The 27,968-nt window shown below is 42.9% G+C and overlaps 1 protein-coding gene and 1 long non-coding RNA gene across 6 annotated transcripts in view; one reads left to right on the top strand and one right to left on the bottom strand.

The window, feature by feature from the left end:
* ZNF608 (zinc finger protein 608) overlaps positions 1-27,553 on the bottom strand; it is a 110,399-nt gene extending 82,846 nt beyond the window's left edge. Inside the window, exons 1-2 of one of the 5 annotated variants that reach the window (XM_072728675.1) lie at positions 27,249-27,486; positions 22,656-23,762 (exon numbers count right to left, since the gene is read on the bottom strand). In XM_072728675.1, coding sequence (XP_072584776.1) covers positions 22,656-23,567 — 912 coding nt within the window. In that variant the 5' untranslated portion in view covers positions 23,568-23,762; positions 27,249-27,486. Of the gene's footprint in view, positions 1-22,655; positions 23,966-24,792; positions 25,391-27,248 lie in introns of those variants that run through there. The other 4 variants (XM_072728676.1, XM_025995010.2, XM_025995012.2 and 1 more) reach the window with 4 other exon arrangements.
* LOC112917132 (uncharacterized) lies at positions 220-20,325 on the top strand. Its single transcript, XR_011995593.1, has 3 exons — positions 220-1,139; positions 5,791-5,924; positions 9,317-20,325. It is a non-coding gene; the product is annotated as an uncharacterized lncRNA (long non-coding RNA).
* Positions 27,554-27,968: the final 415 nt, after the last annotated feature.

The following is a 27,968-nucleotide window of genomic DNA, read 5'->3' as shown; positions in this document are numbered from 1 at the left end:
ACCATGGCAAGGGGGACACCCGCCAGCCAAGAGCCCTAATGCCCTCAGGCTTGATGAGGTAACTGCCAATGCTCTTGAACCAAGAATCCAGGGGACAGGGAAGCCACAGCCTCTCAATACACTTGAGAGAAAACCTTCTTCACGCCCAGGAAATGCCACACATACACATTTGACCAAATAATTGAAACAGAACACACTAAGCCATTAAACATTAAAAAAAAAAAAAAAAAACCCTCTTGATCCTCTCTGTTTATGCTGCTTGGCATAATAAATTCTTCAAGCTTTTCCTGGACTGTAGACACACATACATGTTTAAAAATCTCAAATACACAAATATGCTATATTTAGTGACTTCCGGTTACTCTTCATTCTTTCTGGTTGTTCAGTTGTTGTTTCCTGCACTCCCCCAAAGGGTACTTTGAAATCTTTCCAGTTTTTACAATTAAACCTAACCATCTGGACTAAAATCTTCGCATTCACTAAATTAGTCACAGATTTTGTGGGTAAGCTGAGAAAGTAAATGCTGCGCTCGGTGCTAGGATTTAAACCACATCTACCACAGCAAAACAGTCTGCAATAATCTCTCCAATTATGCACGCACATTCAGGCCTCAAATAGCACAGAGGCAAGTACACCTCACTGCACAGAACATTCGCACAGTCAGGACCAGCCCTCAGCTTGCAATGGGAGCTACCACACACCCAAAATGAAAGTCTCTAAAGACCTGTCAGAATTTATTTGGCAGACAAAAGATAAAACGGTGCCTATTTCTCCCCTGCCACCGAACCCCCCCTCCCAGCTGCCAGTGGGTGCTGACAAGCGGCTCCCCAAACCTGAGGTCATCTGCAGAGACCTGTGTTCCTAAGGGGGGGGACACCACGAACAATATGATCTGAATACACTGGGCACTTTCTCGATTTTTCCTCGCCCCCCAAGAATGAAAGTCTTCGAACCTCTCTGGGTTTCACTGCAAGGGTCAGAAAAAAATTCAACGGGTTTCAGGGTCAATGTACTTGGCTGAGATCCAACAACCGCACTGCACCCCCGGTAGAGAGCTGGGGGCACCGGGAACCTCGGACCGTCCAGCCCTGCGCAGGATCATCGGCGAGAAGGAAGCCCGCAGCGGTACTGCCTGCCAGGTAAGTGGAAAACACTGGCTCTGGCAAGGAAGTAAGGTCCAGGAGTTACAGTGGGCTTTCTGGATTCACACACTAGCCTTTCAAAGGAGACTTCCAGCAGGCCTTGAATGAGCTAAGATACAAAGTATGAGACACGGGCATCAAAATCATTTGCAGAGCACCTTAAAAAAAGTTAGCACCCTTCCTTTCACGTTCTAACGGGCTACAGAAAAGCATCCGCTCCAATAGTACACAGAAGAGGTGAGGGAGGAGGAGCCAGAGACCAGGGGAACCCTCAATATAGGCAGGAAGGCTGAGCACTGACTCCGTTATTTTTTAAGATTTTATTTATTTATTTGAGAGACAGAGAGAGCACAAGCAGGGGGAGCAGCAGAGGGAAAGGAAGAAGCAGGCTCCCCGCTGAGCAGAGAACCCCAAGCAGGCCTCGATCTCCAGACCTTGGAATGACGACCTGAGCCCAAAGCAAGCGCTTAACCACCCAGGAGGCCCCGGATCCCTGTTCTCTGTGTACATGTGAATGGGACTGAAACTGAAATATCCAGGATGTTCAGGTGGCTTTTAAAACCCTCTCAAGTATTTACATTGTGGAGGCGCTGACAATTTGGTAAAAGTCTTAATTCCCAGGAGGGATTAAAGCTATAAAGAGACTTTAAGTTTGCAAAGCCTCCAGGCTGTCATAAATATTAACATGAGCGATGTATTTTATCTTTGCACTTTTGTTTTGGTTTGCTAAGAAAACTTAGGTTGAGTACATATTAACAGTCAACACCCAAAGAATTCAAATTTAGGTGAGCATTTGCAGGGATCTACCTCTTTGTTAAACGCAGTATTCCTTTTTGGCATGATTTCTTTAAAAAACATCTTTACACAAATGTAAGCAACTTGGTGACTGTAACTGCTAAATTTTATGAGATTTCAAAGTTTAAAGTTTTAAAAGTTATGTTGGATGCTCAGAGAAGTAAAATCCAGGTTAGAAAATATTAAAAGAAAAGCATCCAAAATGAACAATAGCACAATAAAAAGTTACCAGTTTGACAAGACTGAAACCACTTAGACCTTTTACCCTCTTTCTCCTGTTGCTCACCACCTTCCAAAGGAGAAAGATTTGTAAAATGAAGCTATCAGCCATGATTTTGACTGGATAAATCAAGCCTTTCTTAGTGATCATGATACCAAAATAGTCGGAGAAGAACTTAGAGTAAGAAGGAAAATGAAAAAAGAATAAAGAAAAAAAAAAACCTAAAACACAATATCACATTAAGTCAATTTAGTGTTTTTAAAATTCAATTTTTCAAATGTGCATCAGATAACAAATAATTTTCACGTTCCAGAAGGAACGCGCTTTTTCATGGCCAAACAGAATGCAAAGACATCATGTAGCAACAATACTTGAAAGTATCCTGAGTTGTTATTATGGTGACAGTTTATACACAAAAGAACACTTGGAGATAAAAGGGTTTCATTCCCAAGAAAATGAATGCAAAAATAAAAACAGAGGAGTGTTCAAAATGATACTTTTAGAAAACAACACTTTACTAGTGATTTCCTTAAGCCTATTATTCATAAAAGGATTAGAAGGACAATCTGCAACCACAATGGGAACAAAGGCCATGATTTCTGGTCTTCTACTGTGCAATATAATCTAGTCTTAAAAAAACGAAAAAAGACATCCTGAAATTCAGGCTGCCTGGCAAACAGCCTGTCCACCCCACCCCAAAATTCCTGTACCACTTCACTGCCGTTGCTGGAGAGTTACTCTCTATTTAGTACCATGGCCACTAACTAAAGAAATAGTGGGGAATTCCTGTAACTGGTCCCAATTATTCAAGAGAATGCATTGTCTAGGGCTGTTTTCACAAAGGCCTTCCAACCAGCACCCACTTTCCCACACACCTTCTATCTCCTTTCTACTCCCCACCTCCTCCATCACCACCACTCCCCCTCATCTGAAAAGACAGGAAAATTCACCAAGAGCTGCTTGCTGTCCCTCTCTCTCTCTCAGTTGGAAGAAACCTTAAGTTTTCAGCTTCTAAACCAGACAGTAAAGAAAGGACAACCTGCCTCTGCCTTCCTCCTCTCTCTCTCTCTCTCTCTCTAGCCTAAAAAGTACACTTGGCCAGGCAGCTCTCACCATTCCACAATTCATTTTTCTTTTGAGTAAAATGGGCAAAAACAGCTGAACAGGATCACAATACAGAACACTGGGCATTCAAGTCCTATACCTTCCACCCTATTCTTTCACCTCCCGGTCCAGAGGATTTGGTGACCTAATAAATCTTAATCTGTAAACAAATGGTTTGCTCTACAATTAAACCATTCATTCATTTTTTTTTTTTTTTAACTGCTTGGCGGCTACCCAATCCAGAGACTTCTAGGTTCCTCCATTATTTAGCACTCCCAATGGTTAAAAGGCAATAAGCTCATTTGGAGTTTATAAACCTATGCACCATCAACAAAAGCATGTAATGCTTCCAAGATGCACAGTGGCTTTCTACACGCACAATGGGGAGCTGTGTGGAGTCTCCCCCAAAACAAAAATGCCTAGCCCCAATTAAGCGCCTGGGGGGGCCTTCAAAGCATTTATGCTAAGTTGCAAATACAGCAAGATCCACTTGAACTCCAACTGTCTTGTGTGCTTTTCCTCCCAAGGTAGGGAAAAAGCTGGGGCAGACTGACCTCATTAATGGGTAATTAGTGAACCCCGGGACTTGAGGGGCTAGCACAGTCGTGCCTATTGTGAGCATTTCAGTATGGGGCCACTAATTTCTTTTCTTTTTTTTAACCCAGAAGGTCTTGAGAGTCTGAAAGGCCCACATTTTATGTTTTTTAAGGATTTCAATCTGGCTATGTTTTCTCCTACCAGTCACAGAGTAGGAAGAAAAGAAGCAACACAAAGAGCGACCCTACTTCTTTTGTGGAATTTTGGCATAGCTCAAAGTTTTTAAATAAAATTACTTACATAATTGGCAGTCCATATGTAGTATTACAATCACTTTTGCTTTAGACAAAGTGAAATAAATAAGCCACCACCTGATTATAGAGATTGAACATAATATGTACCAAAAAGATACTATAAATCAAGGTGGGGCTTTTAGGATTATACGTGATGATGATGGGGGTGGGAGGTGGAAAACCAAATGATCTATTTTCATGAAGGTGTTATTAAAACTGATACAGGGGATCCCTGGGTGGCTCAGCGGTTTAGCGCTTGCTTTTGGCCCAGGGTGTGATCCTGGAGTCCCGGGATCAAGTCCCGCATCGGGCTCCCAGCATGGATCCTGCTTCTCCCTCCTCCTGTGTCTCTGCCTCTCTCTCTCTCTATGTCTATCATGAATAAATAAATAAATCTTTAAAAAAATAAAATAAAATAAAACTAATACAAAGCAATGTGATTAACATAACCAACTTTTCCCACCAATAAAATTCTCCACACTTCAAAACTCATGATTACTACTGATACCAATCTGCCAAGATGCTGAGGACTATAAGCCCGTTTACATTACTTAAGAGTACCATCTCTCTGCAAATACACACCCACGGACCCGCTGTCTTGGTGCTAATTCACTAGTATATGAGAAGGTAGTTTGTAAGGCAAGTAATAAAGCAAAACTTGACCTCAGCAATCAAGATCTAAATAACTCTAATACTTACATATAATCAGGTGAATCAGTATCTTTGTGGGTATTCCTTTTTTTAAGATTTTATTTATTTATTCATGAGACACACACACAGAGAGGCAGAGACATAAGCAGAGGGAGAAGAAGCAGGCTCCCAGCACAGAGCCTGATGCGGTACTCGATCCCAGGACCCTGGGATCAGGACCTGAGCCAAAGGCAGACGCTCAACCACTGAGCCACCAGGTGCCCTCAATATCTTTATTTTAGAGAAAAATCACTGAAAAGGAGTAAATGGGGTTGGGAGTAATGATCTCCCTCAAAGGAGAACCAGCCCCCACACCCCAGGTCCAGCATATGGTCTTACAGTGGATTCTGTACAGGTGGAAAGGGTACTAAACTCACAAGAAGCCACTCACTATGCTTACTGCAGCCCTAAAGTTCCAACAGCTCCCAGGACAGGCTGGGGACCTAGGCACAAACTTGCAGGATGACATTACCGCCCACAGTGGCATCTTTAATGCTGGCCCTGTACTTGGTAAGTCAATTAATCCCACAATTCATTTATCTGGGGTTTACAGCTTTTGAGTATCAAATGAAAAAAATTAAAACAAGTCTTTTGTATTTTGGCCCAATAGACTGAAGTTATATTTAGAAGTGACTTTGTGCCTATCTGTGTTGTATTAAAACACCACACCGGGACCCCCCTCCATTAAACTTAGGCCAACAACTTTGTTTTGTTTTAGAAATGCTACAAAATGTATTTGCATAACAAACATATGTAATACATTTGGAGAAATCTTGAAAAGATGGAAAATGCTTATTAAGAGGTGGGGAGACCCCACCATAGTTATGCTTTTTAAAAAACAGAAAACAAAAAAAAAAAAAAAAACAATACAGGAGGCTTGCAGGGAGAGAGGGGGAAAAAAAAAACATGCAAATCCTGGAAGCCATTCCAAACAGTTGGAAACTCTTCCTCTTAAAGTAAATCCAAGGGCTCAAAAAATAAATATTCAAGAGCATTAATTTGTTTCTAGATGTGTGCGTGCAAGTAAAACAGCAGTCATAATGTGGAAATTTCAGTCACATTTTGCAACTAATTGGAAGCAGATTAGAATTCCGCCTCGGGGGAACGTTGTCAAACTAGAAGCTGGAGCAAATGAAGAAAGAGGTGAGGGCGTCGCGAAGAGCTGACAGATTTACAGCGCTCAGGGCTATAAACGAGCGGCGGGCGGGAGGGGGAGGGGAGGGGAGGGGAGGGGAGGGGGAGGGGGAGGAGGGGGCGCGCCCCCGCCCGCGCGCCCCCGCCCGCGCGCCCCCGACACACACGCGCACCCACCGGCCCCGAGCGCGCGGGCAGCGCAGCGGCCACGCCCCCGGGCCCCGGCGCTCCATCTGCTGCAGCCTGGAACAATAAACCCGCCTGCGAGCAAAGCAATGGTCCCGATAAGATAGAAACCCTGCAGACGGATAAACTGGAGCATGCAAAAGTCGGCGGGAGAGAAGGTTTCTTTCTTTTAAGGGGGGGGGGGGGGTGCGGAGGGGAGGGGAGAGAGGGAAAGCAAGCAGATTGTGGAGGATAATCCAGCAATGGAGTAATGGAAACAGCTGCTCGCTTTCTACTTCAGTGTCTGGCATCTGCTGCGGCATCATGGAAAGGCTGGTGAAAGATTTGGGCAAGGAATATAAATGGAGACAAGTGGCCAAATGGAGTTTGATGCGGAAAAGCTCGACTGCTGCTTTAAAATCATGTTGTTCCCTTCGGGGAGCAGAAGCAAACAGTATTACTTGAGTCGGATTCCACCTTCAAAGCAGTGCGAAGGTCTGGGAATGTGAATGGCTTTCCCATCGCTTACTGAAGCTGGCAAACAGTATAGAGGGGGAATAGCCCTCCGTGGGTCAAAGGGGTGGGCTCACTGGCCAGAGATCTTCACGGAAAAGTGAAATTGAAGTACTTTTCAATTCATTTCACTTACTTTTTAAAAAATTATATACATATAGATGGAACTTATTTATAAAAATTATATACACATACATACATTATGTGTGTGTATACATACTCATATATATGTGTGTGTATACACACACACACACACACTCTCTTCCATCACAGCTGCTTACTTCTAAACTGGCTCAAGGGACGATTTCTATTTGTTGTGCCTATTTTCCCCTTGGTTGCAAAGATTCAGTTCTAATTTCATTTCCATCACAAAAGAATTGGCAAAGAACGAAAAACTCAGAAACAGAACTGGAGTGCTGCTGTGCTAGTCATAAGCCTATAATAAAGCACAGATTTGATAGCATTATCCATGTACTGTGGTGAACCACACACAAATAAACAGTTCTCCATGAAGAATGAAAACCCAAGGCTTCGACTCTTCCAATTCAAACATTATTGTTGCTTTTAACATGAGCCATCCATAAAATCAGCCAAGGAGGGTAACAGGAAATCCAAAAGTCAGCTGGTCTGGCTACGCACACTTTGCAAAACAAAAGTTAGGAGCTGCTTTCCAACTGGTCCCGATGATATTCTCCACGAAGAATGGGTAAAACTGTAAAATCTCAGTATTGAAATAAATGGTATATTTAGGCCAAGTGAATTCTAACTCGGTAGGTGTAGCAACCCCCCAAAAAGTACCGCCCTCCAGAAAGGGGGAAAGCTTGCTCACCCAACTAGGAACAACTTAGACATGACCTTTGAACCTTCGGTGACTAAAGGCGAAAGAAAGACAGAAAGGTGTACCTAAAAGAACCAGAGGGCCAGATGTGCTTTCCTAAGAAACCAAACCAGTTTTCTTTAATCAAAAGGACGAACTGTAACTTCTAGAAGTTTATGAAAGTGTGACCAATTGGAACTTTGTCGTCTGTTGCTAATTGAAGCATATAAAAGAGTCCATTTCTTAAAACATAACTACAAACACTTTTTTTTTTTTTTTTTAATTCACTGCCACATGACAAAAACCAGAATCGAGTTGACTGGTGGAAGATCAGTGCAACCAAAGACCACGCTATTATTTCAAACTGTCAGGGGAAGGCAGTAAAATTGCTACCAGGTCTCCTTAAGTTACCCTTCAATAAAAAGAAGCCATCAGGGAAATAAGAGGAAAAGAAAACACATCAAAACCTTAAAAGTCCCTTTAAGTAAAATTATACGTCTGTGGCACCATGCCATCTGCTCTCTGGTTAACATAATAAGCCAATTCCACAACCTAAATATCTGCTTTCTAAAATCATTATATACAACACAAAATATAATCAATAGATTTTGAAACTGTAAAAGCTGCATTCATATGGCATTATTGGAATAAACCTACATATCCCTGTAGGCACATTTTTCTTATGGTGCTAGCTGACAATGAGGATTCCCAGGAGGCAGAAAAGCTCAGTGGTTGAGCTAGAATAGTCACAGTAAAGAATAATCAAACTGAGGAGGAGGGTAGGGATGAAAAGGAGAGCAGCTTTGAAAAGTCAGCAGTAGTATTTATTCATCACTTCAAACCCATTTATTCTAACCAAAATGGCCTTCTTTTTGAGTTCTCTCTAACAGCTATAATACATATTTTTAAATCTTCATTTAGCCTCACTGTGGGGGGTGGAGAAGCCTTCTGAATACCAAATGAGATTCAGGTACTTCAATGCCTGACCTATCAAAACATATTTGCTTTGTGACCATTTCAGTTCTTCATGCGAAATCCATAATCTCTGTTAATATGTTACCAAAGGGTATCCTTAACCAAAATGTAGCACAAACGTAGAATTCAGCAGAGCAGTCCTGTGCCGATCTCACCCCCTCCTGAAAAATCCTTTGAGTTCTCAAAAAAAACCCTTACCAACAGCCGGACTGCTGGTCAACAGACTATGAACAGTTGAACAACCTTTCATTCAGTTGTGAAAGCTTTGTTTCAATTGCCAAGAGACTTTAACTTAAAAAGAACTTGCAGCAGACAGCAGGAAGGCACTCAGTCAAACTTGAGTGGGGAGATAAAATTGAGCCCAGGAGGGGCCTGGGTACCGGGAGGGGCCTGGGTACCGGGGGCCCCATTTGCCCTGCAGCAGAGTGGAACATAAAATCAATGGTGACACTTATTTTAAAAGAAATCAAGCCCCTACCAACTAGATACTTCCAGTCTACTCCCAACCCAACATCTATGTATGCAACTATAACATATTGCTAAAAAAGAGAAAACAGACCCAAAACGGAGTCACTTATGTCAAGCCCCACATCAGCAAAACAAGACTTAACACATAATCTAACTGCAGTTCTAGCCTCTTCCCAGGAATGTAATCTTTAACTAGGTGATCTGGGATTACCTGGGCACGAGTGAGAAAAATCTGTCCAAAAGACCCCTTCTCATCCCCCTTCAGAAGGCGACCCTGCCCAAAACAAGGCACTGTGCTAATAAACTTCCTTTTCTTGAACCCTTTCTACCTTCAAAAACCTTTCCTTTCCTATGGTTCTCCAGAGTTCCTTTCTATTTTCAAGACAGGATGCTACTCGGTTCATGAGTCCTTCAATAAAGCCAATTTGATTTCAAAAGTTAGTTGTGTTTTGCTGTTTCGCAGATTTGATGGCAGTGGCAGCACCAGAAGGAGACGTCCAAAGGCACTGGGGACACAGAAGGAGAAACGCAGGCATGGTATCCTTGAGAACTTTGAGTTGTCTTTCTCATCATTTCCAAAGGGAAGGCCATGGATGAGTTCCTCTCAGTTCTGGTTTCCACTCTCTTGGCGTAGAGCTTCTGATCTAACTGGCTTTCCAAAGTTCCTCATTTGATTGAAATCCCTCCCCAAAGTCTCTCCCCACTGCTCCAAGATTCCACACTGGGTAATGCTAGTGGTTATTAGACTGAGTCCAACTTAAAAAACCAGCCTGGGCCTGGAATTGGACTGGGTCTGATTTAAGCTGGACTGTGCCTGATTTGAGCTGTTCTGGGTCCCGTGCAAAGCCTTGCGTGAATGAAATTTTAAGTCAAGGCTATTGTTCGTGGCAATCTTGAAGACTACAAAAACAAAAACAAAAAAGAAACACAAAAGGCCACAAAACTGATGGCACTGGTCAAGTCATTTAAAGGTGTTACAGTGCTCACCAAACTCGAGCCTTACCTATTGGATAAATTGATGCAACAGGATAAGATTGACACACTAGGTCACCTGCCAACCTCAAGAAAATTTCTGTGCAACAAGACACAATGTAAAACACCACACGATCCCCAACCCAGTTGACATACCCCTCTTAGGTGTTAGTTTGGCTCCAAGACAACCAAAGACTTACCCCCTTCCCCCCAAAAAAAGATCCTTAAAACCCAAAGAGTTAAGTGCGCCACCTTCTGGCATACCGGCTTATTTGGTGTCTAAGAACTATGGTCTCAGAAGCTAAAGATCAATTTTTTAAAAACAGCAAAAACCTTACTGAGCTTGTTTTCAGTCCTACGAACTTGACTAGGTAACTGTAAGGTTTGAGGGTTCCAAAATATGGCCAGACACAAAAACACGTTAAACTCCATTGGCCAGGTTCCTATGCTCAGGGAACTTAGAAAGGCCATTATGAGGAAAGCTCCAATGAGATAAGATCATTGAAGAAGTAGGCTTAAAAGCAAGGGTTCCCAAATCAACCAAACAAAACTGGCCATCTACTTTACGCCTCTAAGGTCTTCAAAATTCCAAAATAACTAAATTGAAAGATTCACTGCAAAAGGGCAATGAAAAATTAAAAGTACAAAAGGTTCCTAAAACAAAAAAGTTTAAGATGTATGTAATCCCACTGTTCTCCTCCACCGTTTCAGTACTCAATCTATTGATCCTTTATCTAAATCGACTTTTCACCCTGAAAAGTAAACACTTTTAAAATAAGACCACCCAAGGCTCCAAGTGACCCTCTTCAAGTATCTTTCACTCCTTGGTCAAAGGCCAAACTAAGGGCCATAAGTTTAAAAATTAAATTTCCTACACCCAGGAGACATCCTCAAAAGTTTCTGTTGACAGATTATCTTCTAGATTAATGAATTAATAAAAAGACAGAAAATAAAAGAATGAGGTCATGATAAAAGGTGAACACTTTGAAATGACCATGACAGTGAACAAAATTGGCCAAATTAATAAAATCTTAAAAAAAAAAAAAAAAATGGCCAAATTAGAGGTCTAACAGACAACCCATTATCTACTCTTGGAGGATCCCATATAGCTGTCCCCCCACCCCCACCCACCCCGCAGAGTTGCGGAGACTCAGAAATTCTCTGGTAGAATGCTGTGTTATTCCCATTAAAAGCCAAGGAAAAACCAAAATTAAAATTAATGAAATTAATTAATTCTGGTGCATACTTTAAACCCAACTTGAAGCCTACAGATGGGATCCTGGGAAAATTAACAAAAGCCAGCTAAGGATGAAAATTCATACCAGGGTCACCTATCCCAAATCTCTGTAGCACCCAGTAGAGAGAGGAAAATAAAGTATTTTTAGCACCATCTCTGGGGACAGCTCGTGTCCAAGGTGTTGTTCAAGATTGCCAGAAATATTTACTGTTTGTCCCAGGTGAGAACTGACCAAATATTTCCAAGGGTTTTTTTTTCCCCCCAGTAGATGGCCAAATTGGAAGCTATTATTCAGAGCATGATACGATGTTTTCAGGCCTTCCCCCTAAACTAAACTAAAACTGCACCCAGAAAGTAAGAATAGCCTTCTAAAGTCTTTGCAGAAAGACTCCTAAAATTCTCAAAAAATATAAAAACCCCAACTCCTTTTGCAATTTCATGTGATCTAAAATTGCTTTGTGTGTAACAACTAGATTGAGGTTGTTGGTTTAATTGAAATAGGTGTGTCTTTAAAGTTACCAACATTGAATAAAACACAGATGTACAACTTTTATTCTACCTGAGTTTACTAATCAAGTAAGTTCATGATATCTCTGTTACAACATTTATCAACCAGAAAAATAACTTGGGATATATAATGAAATTTTCATAGGTAATTAAACATAATTGTTAAGAACAGATGAGTTAAATAGATGCAAATGAGATAAAGTTTGTGAACTTTTCAGCAACTTGCCTCCAAAATTTTTTAGCTACTTGAAACAAACTTTTGCCAAGTTAAATGATAAATTAAGTCAAGGCCACCGAATAAATATCTGGATCATCTCTAAATAAAATAAAACACTGAAACTAAATACTTGGGTCCAATAGTAAACATATTTTGTGCCACAGCGAATTTGCTATGAGAAAACATTTATTTCTAAAAATCATGCAAAATATTTATAAATTTGCCAAGCTACTATAACAGTGTACAATTGTTTACTTATTTTTCACAAGAACATAAATTTTTTAAGGGTTAAAAATCCTAATGTATATGGAGCACCTGAGTGGCTCAGTCAGTTAAGGGTCTCCCTTCTGCTCAGGTCAGGATCCCAGAGTCTTGGGATTGTGCCCTATATGAGTCCCATTTCGAGCTCTCTGCTCAGTGAGGAACCTGCTTCTCCCTCTCCCTCTGCCTGACGCTCCTCCTGCTTGTTCACTTGCTCTCTCTCGCTCTAATTAGTTAATTGATTAAAATAAAACAAAATAAAATCCTTGTCTCACATTAAAAAAAATTCTAATGTATGTAATTGAAGCTTCTAGAAACAATAAGGGAAACATCTCTATACAAAGTAGGATGTGGTTTTAAAAAGACACAAGGATTGGAGATGCATTTTGTTGAAGGAAAAGAAAAGTACTTTTGTCCTAAAGTGAGGGTGCCTCTGTCAAGATGGGAAAAAGGAAAAACTGATGAAAAAATCAGAATGGAAAAAAAGAAAGTTTGTGAAATAAAAAATTGGGAGGAAAGAATTTTATGCATGTTCAAACAGTAAGATTGAAAACATTTGCTATAAGGGTTTTACAAATAAGCTTTAATGTCAGTAGTGTATTTATATAAAACTAAACCTTGATTTTCTTTCATCTGTTGAGTTGTCTGTAAGACACTGTACAACTATTTAATTTCCTGTATTTGCCTGTAAATTCTTTTTTTCTTTTTTAACTAAGTGCTACACCCAAAGTGAGGCTTGAACTCATGACCCTAAGATCAAGAGTCACATGCTCTGGGATGCCTAGGTGGCTCAGCAGTTGAGCATCTGCCTTCAGCTCAGGGTGTGATCCCCGAGTCAAGCCCCAGGATCGAGTCAAGCCCCAGGATGGAGTCCCTCATGGGGCTCCCTGTGGGGACCCTGCTTCTCCCTCTGCCTATGTCTCTGCCTCTCTATGTCTCTCATGAGTAAATAAATAAAATCTTAAAAAAAAAAAAAGTCACATGTTCTATTGACTGAGCCAACCAGGTACTCCTACCTGTGAAGTCTTAACTCCCCCATTGTTAAATAGATATTTAATCACATTGTTTCACAATGACCTATGATCTTTTTGACCAAGTATTTTAAAACCTTTAAAATTTTTGACAAATTTCCCAAAATTAAATCCTAAATGAAGTCTGTTTCACTTAGAACTTTGAGATTTTTCAGAGGGTCCCTAAAACATCTGAAAAGATTTGTTTTCTCTCCTTATAAAAAAGGGAGATGTTAAACTAAGTAGGCTTATTTGCTATGTGGAATTACATGGAAAGCATTGTTAAACAAAAAATAATAGTAAGACTTCTTTTTTTCCCCTTCCCCCTTGCCCATACCACGACTTATGTTGTTATTTGCATTTGTTATAAGTGTTTCAGAAACTGTATAAAATTCCTAAAGTCCAATATGTCCTGGTATAACATTATTACCATAGTTCCAGTCATTATTTTTAAATGTGTGCCACAGAAATGACCAAATTTCCTGGCAATTCCCTTATAACGAACTCTCAACTGATCTTTAGCAATGGACATTTTTTTTAAGTCTTTTCACTTTCAGGCAGTTACTGTTTTACTCAGATGTTTTCGCAAATGTGTTCTGCAAAGGTACATCATCTTCAAGGCTTCAAAATAAGGACTCTGGCAAACCCAGGTTTCTGATAACTTTAAGATCATAAAAATAAACTGGTTAATAATTCCCAGAATGAATGGAAAATGTGGATTAAAGCAGAACAAAAATTAATAACATGGGACTGAATGAACTGAGGAGGATGATTATAATTTTTATGACTTCTTATGTGAAATATTGCTAGTTCCTTAATGTTACTTTTCAAGATTTGAGGAAACTTTTTCCCTTATGCTGTTTATGACTTACAGTAGTTTGGTAAAGTATATCTTCATGAACAAAGATGAAACATTTACTTTTTTCCTTTGATTTCTTCAGAATTTGGGAACTCTTGAGTATTCTCTTTATGGCAAAATAATTACTTATACAAGTTCAATGAGAATCCAGTCTCTTTGTAACACAACACAACTGGAAACGGTGGTTATATTACCAAGACTTTTACTGGAACGTTGTGTTTGAGAGACATTATAGACTCAGGACCAGAGTGTTTTTAAAACCTGAGACTGACTTTATGGAACCGCTAAGGCCCCTTGGAAAAACTGGCAGGTACTGTGCTTAAAGGATTCCAGCAATGCAGTCTTAAAAAGAGCATTTTTGGTCAATCACTATTCTTGCTGCATTTACACAAATAATCAAACCAAGTTTAAAGCAAACAAATCACTTTCACTGTGATTATTTCCGGTGGAAATAATGGAAATAACTATAGAAAGTTAAAAAAAAAAAAAAGTTTGCATTTAGCTCTTAGATTTATTTCTATATTAGATTCTAACCCTATTAATTGCCTCAGAGGTTTTATTATTTACCTGTAACTGGACTGAGCCCCGAATTCCTCTGTTTCTTAAAATATTTGGTACCACTCCAACTACTGTTTCCAATTTTCTCCCACTTTTCTGATTGGGAATCACTAAGCCCGTCAGTATCCTTGGAAGGATGTACCAGATGCCCCTCACTACCCAGATGGCAGCCAAACTTCAGAGACTTAAACCTTGGTTACACAACATATCTCACAGCTGAAGAAGTCTCCACCTGACAGGTCCTATACTCCAGCTGGAGCCCTGGTTTATCTTTAGTCCAAATTGACTAGGAAGACAAGTAGCCAACATTGAGGTTCACTGCTTCTTTCCAAGATGTCACACCAAGACTTCATACTTTAAACCTAAAACTTTCTTCCTCTCTTCATTTTACTCTGGCACTGGCCTGAAAAGGTAATACCATCATCCATATCTCTTAGGCCACTGCAAAGAAGGGTGGTAATCCAACCTCCAAACAATTGTTGGACTTGTCACTACGCTCTCAGACTCAGCAGCCCCAACCCATTTCATCTGACTCCCTAACCATAAGGGTCCATTTCCACATCTCTGGTTTAATAATCCCAAAACCCAGGGAACTCTGCACTCAAGTTCGGTGCAAAGAAAGGAATATGAGTCAAGAGTAACTAGAATAAAACTACCAGTGTGGTCTACAAACACTTAAATTTTACTGGCCTCCATGCCTGTACCAGGAGACTTTCATGACTAAAATTAGCTCCCTTTGGCAGGTCTCAATTTCCAGGGTTGGGAGTAAATGCAAGGCTGTGATCAGGAACCCATCCTCAACTCTTGAAAATATTACAGAATCCACCGCCAATGCAAAATTGTCCCTGAAACACCCTAGACTCTCTGCCCACACTTATTCCTGATAAGAGGGCAGCCCTGGTTTATCTTCCAGCTGAACAACGAGGTGTCTATGCAGTAGCTACCATCACCTGCTATGCCTGGATTTTAACGTTTCTCTAGAAGTTGAAACTCAGTTACTGACTGATCACTAAGCCACTTAGCTTATTATAAAGTGATGCTTTTAGCAGAGTCTTTCCCTGACTTACTTGACTTTGATTGGTTTGGGTGTTGGGGACCATGGCTTCAAAGTGCACTCCAGGCATTGGGAACTATGGAACTATCCTACTTAAAATAATCAGAGTCTTCTCCCTGGCATGCTGTATTCTCTCAGAAGCTTTCAAGGCGTGTTGGCAACAACTAATCACCCAGCAAATTAGCTCCCTAAGACTGAGACGCCAGAAAAGGGAGGGAGAAAATGGCCAACTGAACACTGGTGAGCCTGAGGTCATGACCTGCGAATAACCACCCAAAGGATGAAGAACTGAGAGAACTTCAGATGGGGAACTCATGGGGAGCGGGGCTAATGCCATAAAGTCTGATCACATCTCTACAGTTCGGCAGTCTAATCTAAGGGCAGGGAGTAGGGGAAAGCTGTTAAAAAAAAAAAAAAGAAAAGAAAAGAAACAGACCCAAAACGGAGTCATTTGTGCTAAGCCCCACATCAGCAAACCAAGACCTAACTCTGCCTGCAATTTCAGCCTCTCTCAGGAACGTAGACTTTATCCCGTCGTTATGGAATAACCTGATGGAATAACCTGGTCAGCATTAGTAAGGAAACCAATAGACCCCTTCCAGCCCCCCTTAGGAAGGCACTCTGCTAATAAACTTCCTTCTCCTGCCTCCTGTCTACCTTTCAAACCCTCTCCTCTTTCAGACAGCTCTTCAGAGCTCCTTTCTACTTGCTGGATGAGATACTGCTCAATTCATGACTCCTTGATTAAAGCCAATTTGGTCTATTAATTTACTCAGCTAAATTTCACCATTTAATCATTGTACACACACCTATGAAAACAGGAGTTGCAGGGCACTGACACAATCTGTATATCAGCCTTTCACCTTTCACGATGATCAAAGTCATTCTGGAGGCAAAGATTTCACTGGTACTCTTTCCTGGTCTCTAACCTTGACTGTCCAGATGAAGAAACTATTATTTATTGGCCAACAAGCATAGGGAAGAAAGGTTATTTCCACTGTGAGATTGCTAGGGATGGCCCAGTATATCCTTAGTTCTGGCTCCCATGTCCTACAAGAATGCTATACAAGAAAGTTAGGAATAAACTGTTTAGTATTCAAGCAAAACCCTTGATGTTCAGATCACTGGCAAGTTCAGAGTGCTGGCAATCAAAACTGTGTTGTGCTCCAGTAATTACTATGAAAAAACTTTCAGTGCTTAATATTAAAGAATAGAATAACATGATCTTTCCACCTCTTCTACACCTCTAGAGTGTGTTCAACATGGCAATTATCTCGGTTCAAGAAGTAGAGTTTAAACTGCACTGAAACTCAATTATACCCATGACTTTTTTAAACAGACTTCAAAAGGCAGGTTTCATCACATTCAAATCGCCGAACAAAATCTTCTTCCCAACTTATTAAAAAAAAAAATAGATTTTTAATCTGTCTCCTACGAGACCTCTTCATGTATATAGATGGTTTCTCTTTAGCTTCCGGACCCAGGTTTTTGTTTTTCTGTTTTTTGTTTGTTTTGTTTTGTTTTTGCTTTATGAAGACAGAGGGATGACTGAGCCACGATGAAAGACAAAGAGAGATCCCATCCGATAAAGAGCCAGTTCGAAGGGCAGCTCTTGGACGCCCAGCCTAGAACTGCCACCATTTAAAAAAAAAAAAAAAAAAAGATCACACACTTGTTAACCAAAAAAAAAAACCACACATTTCTTTGCGACTTTTAAAAATGCAAAGGAACCAGGAGTAGTAGATTTATGATTTAAGTGCTTGTGGCTAAAATAGCTTTCCAATTATCAAGGGCCTCTTAGGAAGAGCAAGAATGCATTATGTGTTAATGACCACAACCAGGGGTCCCTTCTTGACTCTTTTGTCAGAACCAGAGCAGATCTTCCCCGCAGCTTCACCATTAATATGTCTGTTTCCTGTCAGCCCACTCAGAGATAATGTCATTTATCTCAGGGAGGCACAAGCCTAGTCATTAGCTTCTATAAAAGACCTCAAACAAAGGCCGGATAACATTTCACCCAGGGCTCTCCCTAAACCCGGAACCAAGCTCAGTGTCTAGGAGTCAGATTCAGAAGTTATCATGGTGAAAAGAATATTTTCCTCCTCATCAACCGTCCCGGATCCAGCTCTGGGGGCGAGCAAGGCCTACATATAGTAAACACCAGTCCAAAGTGCTATCACGTACAATTAGATTACCCGATAAAGGCTGGCCAGAGTTAGCCTGGGAGAGCCTCTGCCCCTCCTGCCTCCAGGGGGAAAATTGACAGAATAATTCAGGTACTGACTAAATAGTGAGATCTTTGAAGAAGTGACCCCTCATTGTGATTGCCTGCAGGAACCGAATAACCATTATAAAGTGTTCAATGGCTGGGCTTCTGGAAATCTTTTAAATAAAAGTGGAACTGGTTAAAATAAATGTAGGAACATGTGTTTTCACAGTGTTGCTCCTATTACTGCAATTTCAAGTTTCTATGAAGTACCAGGTGAACTTTTTTAAATTAAAAAAACACACACACACACACAGACACAGGCAAAATTGGAGCAAATCTCAGCCATTCAATCCTTGTTTTTCAAGCTGAAAACGAAGAACAGATGGTACTTTCCATGTTGTTTGAATCTGGTTATTGAACACCTCTGTGGTTAGGGAGATTTCTGCTTAGCACTTTCGGCATACATTTCATTTACTAACTATAAAATGCTGCTTAGGAAAAATAAGTCTTTATAACACTCTAATTAAAACCATCTTGCAGCCAAGCAATTTCACTTGAAGAGCATTCTTAACCTGGTGACATTTAGACAATGACTCCCCACCCCACTCCCTTCCCCCACCCCCACCCCCCCCCAGACTATTTGCAAAGTTATTAAAAGTTGCTACACATTACTCATCTCCTTTTAGCACAATCTTGATCCCTTGTATGTTTTTTTTTTTTTTTTTCATCTTTCCAGTGCACCTGATACATTTCAAATACTATGCTCAGGACTCAGTGATACGCCTGGTCACACAAATCCTCCCCCAACTTCCTTGGGTTCTCACAGAACACTTGCTGGGGAAAGGATGGCCTCTGCCTCCACCTTCAAGAGCCCTGTCACCCTCCGAGGCTGCTTCTAGAAAAGTAAGGAGCAGGATCAACGGTGACTTGGAGCCAGCCTTCGTTACCAACATTTTTAACCACTAAATCCCTTATGTAGCTTTCAAAACAGTTTGCTGTCCTGCAACAATGGACTTTGTTTTTTAATTATAGCAAGTGACATTTCTGCCCTTTTATTTCACAGTAGACAAACTGCACTCTCTAAGGAGAATTTGTAGGGGACACCAGATTTGGGGGAAAGGGGTGGAGGCAGGGGGGCGGTTGGGGAGGCTGGCATATTGTCCACAAAACTCATTAATCAAAATATGTTCTTAAACTGCTCACACTCACTTAGAAAATGTGCCAGAATTCCCTAGTGAAGTGTAAAAGGCTTCTACAAGAGAATAAAACAAAATGAATGATACCCCTTATAGACAGGTCCATTTGTAGACAGCACCTTTAGGCTGTTAAGGACCAGCTTAATGAAAGCAGTATGATATCAGGGAAGTAATTCTCTCTGCTGAACATGTACCGAGTAGTCAGAACCCTGAGACACAACTGCAAGCTCTCCTGTGCCTTTTCATGTCTGGGTAAGTCTTAGGTGTTTTAAAGAATTCTCCTGTGTAGTTTTTGCATTTTCTGGCAATCCAATAAAAATCGTGTACCCTATTTAGCCTGGCCGAGTGCCTGTGTCTGATAAGTCAAAACTGTAAGACGGCTAAGGAGAGAGACATGCAGAAGAGCCTCCATACAGGCTATTATGCTTCAAAAGAAAGGAGGGGGAAGGTGGAGAAGCAGGTTTTAACAACCCAAAGCCAACCCGTCAAATCTACTTATTCAGACATGTCACTGGTGGCTTAACCACAAAATGGGCTATAGAAATATAGCTCAAACATCTTAGAATTATGGCATGTTTTGATTTTGTTCACGTATTAAGGGAGTGGCGACTTTTACAACATACTTGTGGTTTCCACATAAAGGAGTAGAACACTCATTGATTTAATTAGGTTTCATAAGGTCCAATTTATCATGTTTTACATGACTTTGTGTAGTGTAGAAACAGAATAAACAGACCAAAAATAGACATTTAAGCATGCTGTGAAAATTAACCGGTGACAGCAAGGCTTATGAATCTCCTGTGAAACCTTTCAACCAGGAAAAAAATAAATAAAAAATAAAAACAAAAACCCAGAAGAAAAGCACAGGCACAGACACACACACACACACACACACACACACACACACACCCCTTCGGCTTTCACATTAGGCCCCTCCTGAGCCACATCTGATGGCTGAAAATTCATCATCTTCACTTCGGAGCCACTTGCTCTTTGCCAACCCAGACTATCAAGCAAGGCGGAAATTAAAACACGATACAAAACATCCAAAAAAAAAAAAAAAAACACCCTTCCTCAAACCTCAAAGATGCCTGGGTGTGAAAATACTTTGTCAGGTAAAGCCCATTGGACTCAATCTGGACCCCCGAAATAGGTACCCTCCCTGAGTTGAGAAGGAAGTAGTCCCTCCACTGAGGTCTCATTCTCCCATGAGTTAGTGGCATTAGGAGTGACACCCCTGGGTGGCATCTGTGCAAGGGAGTGCCATCTCTGTGTGGCAGGGAGGCAAGTGTTCTTAAGAGAAGTCGGTGGGGGGGGGGGAGCCTATAGAACTCGGTTCCCGGCCCGACACCCCCCTGCTTGACAGAATGGCCAACGTGGCAGGATCCAAGCCCCCCAGAGCCATCCCTGAGGGGCCCCTGTGCCAACACCAGCGGCCACGATGGGCGGAGGGCGGTGGACTGAATCTAAATGTGGGGAGCTTTCTCCCCTCCTCCACCCCTACCTACCCTACCCCCTCCACCCCCTCCACCCCACCCCTTTCCACCCCACCTACCCCTCCAAACCTGACTTGTTTGCTCTTCATTTATGTAATTCATATTATCACATTTATACCGCTCTGACTGAAGAGGAGTTGAATGTATATGAATAATTTAATTCTTCATTCTTTATCCAGCTTCCTCTGTGACTGGAAAGTGAAAAGCACACACACACACACACACACACACACACACACACACACAAAACGGAGAACCGACACCATGCTCTAATCTCAGTTGCCATGACAGCAGCCTTTGAGATACTGAAATGTTCCGATTGCCAGCTAAACAAAATTGTTGAATGTGAACATTTGGCTGGAAGATTAAAAGGCTAAGGGGAATGCAAAAGGGCAGTACCTCCCACATTCCAGGCCGCAGTGAATCCAATCAAATGGCTCTGACTCCTTAACCACAGCCATTGTGAGCACTGGATTAGGGCAATTCATCTAGATAGTTAGAGCAGATTAGAAGTGCAATTTGAAGACTATTGGCAACAAAAGTAAATGCCCTACTGTACTAAGTAATAAGAAGATTTCAGGACGCCTTTTAGCAGAAATTATGTGCAGCGACACGATGCAACGTAGGACTCGAAACCTGGGATTTTTGAAAATGCAGTTACGTTCGACGGTGTCAAAAGCTGTTGGACCAAAGGCATATGAATAAAAGAAGCATTCGGACGCTTCTTGGTGATTTTTGGCATCATCTGCACTTTAACGTACCTTCCGCCAACTTCCAAAATCATACAATCCGAACTTTCTTCCTGCGCTCTGATTTCAATCTCAAATACGAGAAAACAAAAACAGGAAAGTCCGGAGGGAGAGCGGTGAATAACCGTACACGGAAATAATCATCCAAAGACATCTGCCATTTCTGATCAAGTTAGAAGTCCAAAAAAAAAAAAAAAAAAGCACATTATCTAATAAGCATACTCCCAAACAACCATGCCAGAAACCACAAAATAGGAATTCTGCTTCTGCGAAGCACGACCTGCGGAATTCATCTGAAGGTTGACTCGATAGAAACATGACTCACACCCCCAGCTCACTCCCAACCTGCCCGGTGGACAGAGCAACCTTCGGTCCCAGGGCACCGCTCAGCAACGCATGACCATCACCAGACCGGGACGGCAGTCCCAGGCCTCGCACACCAGCCACCGCAGCCCCGGGGGCAGTTTCTCAAGGGCAGTCTCTAACTGGACTTTAAGACAAGGACGGAGCTGGGAGGAACGAGGAACGCTCCGCGTTGCTTTAAACCCCGCGATCCCCCGCTACTCAGGTGCGACACAAAGTTCTCGTCCCCTCTAAGCCGTTTCCACGTTTCAGGGACAGCAATCCGCCAAGTCCGTTTCACTTCTCTGGCCGACCTGTCCACTCCCTAGGCAAGCTAGCAACCCAAGCGACAACACTCCTCACTCTCCAGCTGAGAACCGTGCGAGGGGACCAGGGGAGAGCCCTAGACGCCACCGAAACCCAAAACCATTCCAGTCTTGCTACGCGGTTAAGAAACCAAGGACCCCAGGACACCAAGGCTGGGGGGCTAATTCAGGACCAATACGAGGAACCCATCCAAGGATGGTACCCTCTGACAGAACGACCTTGGAGAAAACAGGTCGAGGGAAGAGTGTAAATGAGAATCCTCGGGCATACCTCTCCAGGGAGGGGCCGTGAACCCTGCACCTAAGGACGCATTACCAGAAACACCAGGGCGGGCATATTAAAACATAAGACACCTCTCCTTAGGCGAGAAACCGGGACATGAGTCAAGCGGGCGCATGAGCAGGTCTTCTATTAAAAGCACACCACAGCCGCCTGGCTGGCCAGGAGCCCCGCTGCAGGGCAAAAGGCACTTGGGAACACCCGGGCCCTCCCACCTGGGGACCCAGACACTTGGCAGCGCCCGCAGCCGCAGCGCGAGCTAAAAGCGGTGCACCCAGGTCAGCTCCCCCATTGCAAGTTTTCCCGGAAAGGATGCACACAACAGAAGCCTCACAAAGAACCGCAGAGCACGAGTGAGAAGTGTGAGGCACACAGAGGCACACGCACACACACACACACACACACCCCCTCCCCCGGCACACACGCACACACAACAGCCCCCCCTACACACACACACACACACACACACACACACACAGACGCACACAAAGAGGAGAGTGGGAAATCTAGGAAGGCGACTTGATCCTACCTTCTCGGTTTTCAGTTTCTTGATTCGCCTGTGGCTCTCCTCCTCCTCCTCTTCCTTCTTTACCAACACAGAGTTTCCCATGAGCCCTGAATCCGGGGCACTTTTGCTAACTTCCCCAGCAGCCGCGCCGCTGCCACTCCCAGCGCCCCCGCAGTGGAAGGGGCTCGCGCCACCTCCATTGCTCTTGGCCCCAAAGGCATAGAGGTGACCCCCCGAAGGGGCCTGGCCGCCACTGCCATTCTGGTGGCCCTGGAGCAGGTCGTGCTTGTCCTTCCTGGATTTCCCCGCATCCTTATCCCGCTTGGCGCCTCGGCTGCTCTGGCTTTTACCTGGCTTCTCCTCTTTGCTTTTCCCGCAGGAGGCCGCCCCCGCGGTGGCAGCGGAGGTGCCGAGGCTGGTACTCGTGCCGCTCGGGTTGCCGCCGCCGCCGCCGCCGCCGCTCACACTTTGACCTAGCGCTGAATTCATGCCAGTTGCCTCTCCAGGGCGCCCTTGGACTTCCTGCCTCCTGCCAGTGCCGCTGATCTCGGGAATCCCATACAAGGCAGCAGAAGGCAGAGATTTATTAGCATCCTTAGAAGTTTTACTCCTTTTCACTTTTGATTTGCTGGTCTCTTTGTGTGAATTCCCCTGGGGAGCAGAGGGCTGAACAGAAGCAAATTTTAGGCCATCAGCTAAGGCTGCGGTAGCGCCGGCCCCACTGGAGGCCAGACCTCCACAATCCTTAGAGTTGCTGCTGCTCGTGCTGTTGGTGGAATTATTCATCTCAAATTTCTGTCTGTCCTTTTCCAAATCAGCGTCCAAATCAATTATTAAATTGCCAACCCCGATTTCCCAATCATCACCACTGTCATAAGTATCAACCGTATTTGGATCCACACCTTTTCCTGCAGTAGAAATGTTCACTGACATCCTGAAGATGAGCTCTCTAGAATAAAAATCCGATGAACTTTCCTTTGGAGATGAGGGGACATTCGTTTAGCTCCGCTGGGCTTGCTCTTAAAAAAAAAAAAAAAAAAAAAAAAATCTTCTAATCTTCCTCTTCTTTTTCCTGCCCCAGGAATGTGTCCAAGGATTTTACACCCTTCAGTCCAGGTCCACCTTTTCCTGTGAAGGGGGGAAAAGTCGAATATTTCTTGTCTGGGTGTTACCAGAATAAAAAACGATTAATACTGGGGAGTCAGTAAGGGGTACAGGGAAGGATGGAGAGAAAAGTGGCTCATACATTGTCTCCACAGCCAGGTTTAAAGGGAAATAACCAAACCCAAAAAACTTACCCACGACAGTAAGCATCTTACAGTAGCTTTAAAAAAAAAAAAAAAAAAAAAAAAGATTCCCTTTATCACCAACACAAAGATAAGCACTTTTTTTTTTAAAGGCATTGAGATATCTTAAAGATCTGAGTCAAGTCCAGAAAGGTTTAAAAAACACACACACACACACAGTTTAGGGTTTTTTTTTTTCATACATGTGATATCTCAACCTCAGAAACGCAACCTAAACACTCAGACAAGAGGGAGGAACACAGCTTTTAACATCCCCAAACGCGTCCTAGATCTCGCAATTTCAAAGACCAGACCCCGCAAGTTCTCTGAGGCTAGTTTCAGAATGATGTTCCTAAATTTTCCTTTATTTCTAATTTGATTACTTCTTTTTACAAATCGTCTGGGCAATCTGTTTTTTGTTCCCAGTAAGGAACAGGAAAAACAAATAACTACCCCCCCTCCAACAAACACATACCCTCTCTTCCCCCACAGTTTATACAGTTGTATTTTTGAAATACACACACACATGTCTTCAAGAGCATTTCTCTATAGCAAAGACAGTGTTAAATAAAAGGCTGAATACCTGCCTTTTGAGGGGGAAAAATATTACATGTAAACAATCCTACCCTATTCCTAGGTCACAGACTTGCTCAATCTGTTAAATATGGTGCCACTGACTGTACAGGGAAACTGATTAAGACATGCCCTTTAAGTAGTCTGCGCCAAGGTGGCCTCAATGACCGCAAATGAGTGTGTGTTTGACAAAGATCAGTTAAAACGGTTTTTAAAGGGATCAGCCCCCTTTTAACAGTTGATTGTCGAGAAAAATAAATAAATATACATACACACACACACACACAGACATTGCTTACCTTTAATCCTTTATCATTTTTTAATTAGGCCAGCAAATCAAAATGCCTTTCCCACTCCACTCGGCAAACAAGCCTGTGCCTCATTTTACTTAAACACCAAATGATCAAGAAGGAAGAAACCAAATAACACATCTCAGCCAGAATAATCACTCGATAACATTATTCCACCTCCCCACCCCCCTTTTGGCAAACGGATCAGGAGTCCTTTTCTCCTTAAAAAAATGTGTCACTGTACAGCTGGAAGATAATGTTTCACATTCACAACAGAAGGACCAAAGGTTTTTTTTCCTCTGAACAAGCATCGAGAATAATAGTTTAAAAAAAGAGAGAGAGAGAGAGAGAGGAGAGAGAGAGAGACAGAGAGAGCTTAGAGAAAAAAGTTTTCCCAACTTCTCATTCCGCCTTCAGTTCCAGACTTCAGAGTCACGGTGATCAGTAAGTAATGATCCCATGTAGCAAACCTACAGGCGTCCGCTAGTAACAAGACAGAATGTGCTAACATCGGGATAAATTAGTGAAAGGGAAGAAAGAATAAGAAGAAACGACTGAAAATCTGGGCTGGATTCCGCCTGTTAGTCGGGAAGTGGCATTTTTCCGCCCGTCCTGACAGATTTGATTTCTTGAACTAACTTAAGAGGAAAGGAGGGGGAGGGGGAGGAGGGGGAGGAGGGGGAGGAGGAAGGGGGAGGAGGGCGGAGGGGGAGGGGGGAGGGGAAGGAAGAAAGGGGAGGATGAGAAGCCCAGCGAGAGGAGAAAAAGAAAGGTGTGGGGGGGAGGGGAGCAGATGATTCAGTGAGCTGATAAACCGGTTGTAACAGCATTCGCTCGGGGCGGGGGGCGGGGGGCCGAGGGAAATAACGGCGTTTAAAATTGGTTCGGTCTTCGAAACCCAAAGGATGTGATGTTTTCCTGTTTTATGTTGTTTTAAGAAAAAGGAACCGAGTTCCTAGTATAGTCCCCCGGGGGGGGGGGGGCGGTAAAATCCGCTGTCGCTCAAGCCAATCAGTCATGTGGTAATTCGATAATTAGAGTCAAAAAAAAAAAAAGATTTTTTTTTTTTAAGGCGACCTCTTTCAGGACAGTTTTTCCCATTGATAGTCGCAGCAAACGGTGCGTCTCCCTTTTTATTTATTTTCCTCTCCTCCTCCTCCCTCGCCCACCCCCCCCCCCTCCTGTGTTTAGTCAGATGGCCCCGGAGCTTGGCTTAGTATTTTTAATTAGCTGGCGTTTGGAAGCTAAAAGCAGTAATGAATTGTTGATGGATTGGAAGTGGAGAGTCGCTTTGCTGGAAATGTCGGGGCCGGGAGAGGGGGATGGGCGAGTTAGCAACAACCAACCATCTAAAAGGAGCGATTTTGTTACAGTGCAAGCCTTTCACATCACGTGAGGATCAAGGGCTCAATTGGTTGTCGTGAGAACAAAAATGGTGACAAGCGTATCAAGAAAATACTGATCTGGTCTTTAAAAAAAAGCTGAAGGTCTCTCCCCTCCCCCTGCACACACTCCCCCCCCCCCCCCCCGCCGCCGCCGCCGCCGCCGCCTCCCCGCGCCCCCACCCCCCTGCAGTGGGCGCAGCTACAAGTTATGAATGTGAAACATTTCTCGCAGATCTAGGCTCTCGGAAGTTCGAAGGAGTGAAATGTAATGAGCACAAGAGCAAAGCAGATGTTTTAAAGAAACACCTTATAAACCTTTCCTCAACTTATCTCCAATTTGTCGGCTTTCCCGAGGGGCCGGGGATGGGGACGCCCAGAAGACCGGGGAGGGCACCTCCGAGAGCTACTTGGGTTTTTAGGGACCCCCCCCCCTCATGTCTTAAACAAAGAAAAACATTTTGCTAGCTCCCAAGCCAGGTCCCGTAATAAACACACCATTGTTACTCTATTTGTGGGTTTGTTTGGGTTGGGTGGGGCTTTTTCCCCCCCTTCTGGTGTTTTTGCTGCTTGCTTTTTTTTTAAGGAGGTGGAAAATGGTAATTATAACCATTACATGTAATGGGTGACTATTCCCTTGTTTAATATTAAATTATTGGGCACTGGGATGTGGCCAGAGACACAAATCGGCTTGTTCTGCCTTTGCCCTCTTTTTCCTGGCTCGGTTTGGAAGAGGGTCTTGCCCAGCTAGGAGAGGAGAGGGAGGGGGCGAGGTGAGCTAGGGAATGGACACTGCAGATCAGGATATGTAACTGTGTCACTTTTATTCTCCTTGGGTTACAGCCCAAAAGGTAATTTACTCTAAGTTACCCCGAGTGCCCAGTCAAGCTTAATTTGTGTGAAGAAGTTACAAATGCTTCACCCTCCACTGAATAAAATTCACCCTTCTTGGGTTTGTTGTTCTCAATGCAAAAGCCAAACCCTGTAACTAGTTCCTCATTTCAATGCATAAAACTCGCACATTCCCCTGCATGAAGTCCCCGCTAAGTGCTATATAGAGACACACCACGCAACCGTACTTACGGTCTGTATTGGATCGAGTTGACCTTTTCCTTCTAACTGCATTGAGTGTGTTTGGTTGCAGCCGCTTTATTTTGGAAATTATAATCTCTTCAACAAATTTACTATTAAAGAAGATGGACCATCAAATGTCACAGACCGTCCTGTGTATTTTTTTTTATAAAAGCAAAAATCAAAATGAAAAAAAAAAAGAAGAGAAAAGAAAAGAAAAATCCCCCCGGTGCACACACACAAGCTTGTTCTGCAACATTGAAATCAGGACTGAAACACAACACACACACAGGGGGAGTGGAGCAAAAGGAGCTCTCAGCCTCTATACCTGAAAGGCACTTCTCTTTGTTCCCATTGCCCTTTCGCATCGGGCCAATCAGAGAGCAGCTTTTATGAAACTGGGCTCTCTGATTGGCTAGCTGCTTTCTCTTGGCTACTGTAGGGGGTTGAGATACACACACGTATAAAACACACTCGGAGAGCGGGTGGGGGTGCGGTGGGGGGTGGTGGTGGAGACAAAGCGTTTTATTTTCCAACCAGATTGGGGTTGAGGAACCTCCTGCAGTCAGAAGGGGGGGAAAAAAATGGTGCGCCCGTTTTCAATGACTCCATCATTCACAGAAAACACTTATTTATTAAAACAAATCTCAAACAGGCTGCGAGGAAAGGATGTCGGTAAATACAAGTTTGATTGTGTTATCTTGGGGGAAATAATGTATGTGATCGCTCGGT

The sequence above is a fragment of the Vulpes vulpes genome, chromosome 12, assembly GCF_048418805.1.
Source record: "Vulpes vulpes isolate BD-2025 chromosome 12, VulVul3, whole genome shotgun sequence".
In the NCBI taxonomy this organism is placed as follows: Eukaryota; Metazoa; Chordata; class Mammalia; order Carnivora; family Canidae; genus Vulpes; species Vulpes vulpes.
The sequence above is the reverse complement of the archived record's forward strand: the minus strand, read 5'-3'. Positions and strand labels throughout refer to the sequence as shown.